Source organism: Miscanthus floridulus, chromosome 9, assembly GCF_019320115.1.
Source record: "Miscanthus floridulus cultivar M001 chromosome 9, ASM1932011v1, whole genome shotgun sequence".
In the NCBI taxonomy this organism is placed as follows: domain Eukaryota; kingdom Viridiplantae; phylum Streptophyta; class Magnoliopsida; order Poales; family Poaceae; genus Miscanthus; species Miscanthus floridulus.
In genome coordinates this window covers 135,327,314-135,333,322 of record NC_089588.1, presented here as the reverse complement: position 1 = coordinate 135,333,322, position 6,009 = coordinate 135,327,314, and the positions used below count along the sequence as shown (strand labels likewise).

The 6,009-nt window shown below is 53.8% G+C and overlaps 1 protein-coding gene across 1 annotated transcript; it reads left to right on the top strand.

Annotated features, from left to right (window-relative positions):
- Nucleotides 1–2,178: 2,178 nt before the first annotated feature.
- LOC136483018 (polyol transporter 5-like) lies at nucleotides 2,179–3,966 on the top strand. Its single transcript, XM_066480147.1, has 3 exons — nucleotides 2,179–2,447; nucleotides 2,565–2,911; nucleotides 3,022–3,966. Exons 1-3 carry the CDS (start codon nucleotides 2,300–2,302, stop codon nucleotides 3,964–3,966), a joined length of 1,440 nt encoding a protein of 479 aa, XP_066336244.1. The 5' UTR covers nucleotides 2,179–2,299.
- Nucleotides 3,967–6,009: the final 2,043 nt, after the last annotated feature.

The following is a 6,009-nucleotide window of genomic DNA, read 5'->3' as shown; positions in this document are numbered from 1 at the left end:
CGCAGGATCACTGCCTCATCAGCCGCCGTAGCCGCCTATGGAAGAGAGTTTTACACGTGTTCAACATACTCTTCCTCCCAGTACCAGCCTGAACATCCAGTGCCATCCCACTGAAATTAAAACAAAAAATTAGAACTTTAATCACAATCATCATGAAAATAAGTATAAATTAACCATAATCATCAAATGCGATAAAATAACTCACATTGCGATCCGGACACTTGTAGAAGATACGGCCCTTGTTGGGACACTCCTTCCTCACCCGGTACTCCATCACAATCTTCTCCTCACACTTGCCGCATGCAATGAGAGGAAGGTCCGGCCTCAGTCGCTTTGGAACCCGATGAGAGGCCGAGGACCCGGAAGCAGTTGTCATCTACTCTCTATACTCATTTTTAATATAATATAAATTTATCATTTTATAAACAAATAAAATTAAAAAAACTCTAAAATTCTCTATATCTCTAAACCATGAAGTGTGCTATGCATGCTAGATTTGAAAACTCAATACTAGTTTTGAATAACTACTTTAACCTTTCTTCATCCAAATACGCAAACTTTAAAGTGATTTTGAGCTTAATTGGCTTACAAATAAAAAAAAATCTAACATAAAAAAAACCACATATATCTAGTCCATAAAATGAAATAAGCTACTAATGAAACATGAGAGTATAAAGTTGGTAACCTTCAGAACCGAAGAATCGATGGAGGAATGGAAGAAATCTTGTGATACACCGGTGATGAGGAAGAAGAGAGGCCGGCGATGAAGCAAGAACACTGAGCTCGAAGTGGCTCGGGCTCGGGAAGGAACTAGGGCTATATAGGAGGGGACCTTTAGTCCTGGTTGGAGATAGAAACCGGGACTAAAGGTCCCTTCCTAGTCCCAGACAGAGCCTCCAGCTGGGAGTAAAAGTTAACCTTTAGTCCCGGTTGGTAACTCTAACCGGGACTAAAGGTCCCCTGCAGCAAAAGCCTGCCGCAGTAGCCATTGGGTAGGGACCTTTAGTCCCAGTTAGAGCTACAAACCGGGACTAAAGGTATCTCTAGTTTCGGGCGCGAAAAATACCGGGACTAAAGCCAAATTTCGAGGTGGGATCAAAGATCGTTTCTCTACGAGTGGAACATATAAGGGAGTAAAGATATTTGGTTTTGTGATTGACAAAACAAAATTAGACTTAGTCAATATTTAATGAAGGTTAAACAAACTTTTTCAATTGCAGAACTGTCTTATGGGGGAATTCGGGTAATAGGCTAAAGCGAGGGCCTCTATCTAACGTGCAAGCGTTGTTTGAAGTACTAGCGATTTCTCCTTCTTCATCATGTCGTTTTTTTTCCTCCACTCATCTTCCCCAACTGCCCTCACCTCGCCGGCCTCCACCGCCACCCAGGTTGCCAGCGAACTTGCTGACAGCCCCCACCACTGCCACTGCAGCCCCGCCCCATCTGTCCCGTTGCCGTCCACCTCGTCCACCACCACCGGGCCAACGACGAGCACACCACCATATGCCGGTCCGCCCATCTCTCACTCCACCCACGTACTCGCCATCCTACCCTAATCTTGTTTCTAGCCAAATCAACTCTTGATACGTGTCCGCGCGTAGCTTTGGTGTGCCGGCACATGCGGGCCAAAACAAGGATTTGGCGCTAAAGCCCCTATCAGCATTTGAGCCCGTTTTGCAATTTTTGCATAGGGAGCATCCTTCAGTTTTCCAGCACAAAGAGGCTGGAAGAACCACGCACAACACAATGGGAGAAAGAACAAAATTCTCCTGGTCCCTCGGCCACCACCCACCATAATACACCGTTATGCTTGTTTCCCACTCTTTACAGCTAAGGGAGTAAAGTTATTTGGTTTTCCGATTGGGGGAACAAAATCAGACTCCATCCATATCTGAAGAAGGTTAAATGGGCTTTTTTTTCCAATGCGAAACTGTGTTTTTTTTTTTTTTTGTCTTAGGATCAGGATGTTGGAATTCGGGCCGAGCCAAGCTGGGCTAAGGGCTCTATCAGCCTTTCAGCCCGTTTTGCAATTTGGTAAAGGGAACCGCAACGTTTGTTTTTTCAGCAAATCAGCACAATTGCACAATCAAGCTGCCACTTGGCCACGCACCCGCCGCCCTATGTGATGGAAGCACCACGCACCCCACCATGGAAGATTGGACGGAGAACCAAATTCTCCTGGTCCCTCCGCCGCCCCTGACAACAACAGAGCGTTCTGCTTGCTTCTCCCACTCTCTTACCGGCGGCGACACTGAGGAAGCAACTTAACAGATCAGCCACGCACGGCCACCCACCAGCCATGGCTCACGACGGCAGCGAAGACGACCACACCGCGCCGCTGCTCACGCCACGCCCGGAGTCGGCCGTGCCCCGGTGGTGGAAGTGGAACATGTACCCTTTCGCCTGCGCCACGCTGGCCTCCATGACCACCGTCCTCATGGGCTACAGTTCGTTCGTCGTCCTACTACTGTCCCATCTTCATCTTCAACCTCTAGCTAGTTAGCAGATGCAAGGATCTACACCATATAGGTGACGTGGGGACTGTTTATTTTCTACCCTTGCAGATCTCGCGGTGATGAGTGGCGCGGAGCTGTTCATCAGGGAGGACCTGGGCCTCACCGACGCGCAGACCGAGGTGCTCACGGGCTCCATGAACCTGTACATGCTCGTGCCCATCCTCGCCGCCGGATGGGCGGCCGACCTGCTGGGCCGCCGCGGCACGCTCCTGCTCGCCAGCGCCTTCCTCGTGGCCGGAGCGCTCTCCATGTCACTCGGCCGCAGCTACACCGCGCTCATGGCCGCCCGCTTCGTCACCAGCGTCGGCGTCGGGCTCTCCCTCGTCGTCGCGCCGGTGTACAACGCTGAGATCTCGCCGGCGTCGACGTGCGGCGTCCTGTCCTCTTTGCTTGATGTCAGTATTCTCTATTCTGTGCATGGACGCACACCTTCTAGTTCTGCCCATGATTTCGAAGCTTTATTATTAGTTTGCATTGATGGATGTGCTCTGCTCGTGGCGTGCAGATCTTTATCAACGTCGGCATCCTTCTCAGCTACGTGTCGAACTACGCGTTCGCTGACCTGCCGGTGCACCTTGGCTGGCGCGTCATGTACGCCGCGGGAGTGCTGCCACCGGTGCTCCTCGCCGTGGGGGTGCTGGCCATGCCAGAGTCACCACGGTGGCTCGCGATGCGCGGGCGCTACGCGCACGCACGCGCCGTGCTGTCGCACACCTCGGACACCCCGGCCGAGGCTGACCTCCGCCTGGAGGAGATCAAGCGTGCCGTCAGCGTCACCGTCGTGCCACGATCCAGAGACGACAGTGGCACATGGACGGAGCTGCTCGTCCGGCCGGCATTCGTGCGACGAATCCTCATCTGCGTCGTCGGGCTGCAGTTCTTCCAGGGAGCGTCGGGCATCGAGGCTGTCGTGCTGTACAGCCCGCTGGTGTTCAAGCGCGCCGGCATGTCTTCGTCGGACCGGGCCGTCCTGGGCGCCACGGTCGCCGTCGGAGCGGTCAAGACGCTCTCCATCCTCGTGGCCACGTCCCTCTCCGACCGCCTCGGCCGGCGCCCGCTACTGCTTGCCAGCACCCCCGGCGTGGCCGTGGCGATGGCGTCCCTGGCCGTGTCGCTCCGTCTCGGCGCGACGTCGGCGTGCCTCGCGTCCATGCTGGCCTTCGTCGTGGCGTTCTCTGTCGGGTTCGGGCCGTTGGTTCCGGCGTACGGGGCGGAGGTCCTGCCGCTGCGGCTGCGCGCGCAGGGCACGAGCGTGGGCACGGCGGTCGGGCGGCTGGTGTGCGCGGCGGTGAGCATGACGTTCATTTCGCTCGCCGGTGCCATCACCATGCCTGGGTGCTTCTTGCTGTATGCCGGCGTGGCGGCGGTTGCGTTTGTGTTTGTGTACACGCGGCTGCCGAAGACGAGGGGCCGGAGCCTGGAGGACATGGAGGTGCTCTTCGCCAAGTGACGCATGGGTGTGGGGTGTGCTCTGTCCGTGCCAGCGCGGCGAAACGCGAAGAATGGATTGGTTATTCTGGTTGCATTGGTTTGTCCGGTAGCTTTTGAAAATGCATGCCATGTATAGTGACTATACTACAGTGCTAACATGGGTGCTGTCGAGGTAAAGGTGCTACATGCACAGGATTTAGGCTCCAGATCTAAGAGTATAAACTTGATCGGCATTACAACCCCAACTTTGTGTTAACACCGGCCAAGAGTCTAAAGTTCAAAGAATGTTAGAGTGCATCCGTGTATTAAATATGGTTCTAAGTATCTATTTGGATCACTTAAAACTAAAGTTTAGATAGACTAAAGCTTAGTTAAACAAAAGTTTAGGAGACCAAAGTTTAACAAGTGTTGTTTGGTTACACGGACTAAAAGACTCTATCTCTATGTATCTATCTATATCTATATCTGTCTCTGCAACTAAAAAACTTCAAAAGTCCTCGTCAATCCGACAGCACGAAGGGGTCCTCGGTCGAGCGGTTCCCGGCTTATACGAAAGTTTTTCCCTCATCGCGCGCTACCCCAGTTATACAAAAGTTTTTCACACCAGCAGATGGCCCTCCGGGCTCTCACACACACTCACGTCAATCCCCATCCATCCCTGAAATCAGGCCGACAATCTGCCATATAACATGTCGGCCAACAGATCCATTCCTTACTTACATGGAGGCCCTAAACTATCTCGCCACATCTTCAACCGAAGCACCCGCCGGGAGGACGTAGCAGAAGCGGTGGCAACTCCTCTCGTGCGGTGATCTGATGGTGAACGTTCACCAACGTGTAGAACATCTGTCAGCGCTCCGACACGATGGGGTTCGGGCCCATGCCGACTCAGATCTGCTAGGCGAGGACCTCCATGTTGGCTCCCAAGAGGCCCAGCGGAGGGTATGACGCTGGGGACTCATTGTCCTTCGACGGAGACTCCTCGAGGGGGTGAAGTTCATCGTTGTAGTTAGTGACGTAGCCCAAGCTCCCAAAGCTGAGAACGCGCTCTAATATCTAGCGCACCAGCTGTCTTGGGTTCGTAACCGTGGCAAGCATTGTGATTGTTCATCGGAAGTCGGTGTGTGGGTCTGTAGTGGCTCGGACTCTCAAGACATGGAAGGGACACAGCTCGATTTATCCTGGTTCGGGCTTCTGAGCTCTAAGTCCAGCATTATAGTGATCTTCCATGTTTTGAGAGATTGGTAGAGGATCGCTTGGTGCTATCTTAGAGTTCGTTGCTATTCTTTCTCGGGCCCTTCTCAAGTGAATTGGGTCCGATCCCCTCTATAAGGAGTCGTGCCTCCTCTTATATTCTAAGGAGGACATGATGTATAAGTCGGTTTGGTTCTAGTATATGGTCTATGCAATGGGTGCATGAGTCCTCTGTTGTGGCGTTGCTGGACGGCACTTTGTCGCGTAGGGAGGAGCCGACAGCACTGCAACCGCCTCCTAATACCGCTACCTCCGTTCTAGCGCTTGACCGTCAGGGGCTAGCTGCTGCGGCTGAGCTTCCCCCAGGCCAGCCTTCTCGAGGCTTTCTTGGCCTGCAAGGAGCTTCCGCCTAAAGGGGCTGATGAGCGGGCCGGGGCCCTTTGCCCCTAGAGTTGGTAGAGTCACTTGTCTTGTTATGTCACGCCCGTTGCGTGACCCTCCCAAGAGAGCTGTGGATAGGTCCTCATCCCCGTCTAATAGGTAGATGGTGTCGTACTCTGTACCTGCCAGATTCCGGGTGCCTGACCGGTCTAAGTAGGACGCCGTCCTGTGGCTCGGGGCGCTGGTTGTCGCCTGGGCTCTGGCTTGAGTATGCGCTCGGTGGAAGTTAGGTTGGGGCTACCATTGCTCGGCAACCCAGGGCCGTCGGCCGAACACCCGAGCCATGAGTGGTGGCCATGGGGGCACTCAGGGTCGCCCTGACCCCCCCCACAGGGTGCGTGTAAGCGTACCCGATGGGTATAGCCCCCGAGCGATCTGTGGGATCGGTCGAGGGGTCCGTCAGTTGGCTTCTTCTTACGGGTACTTA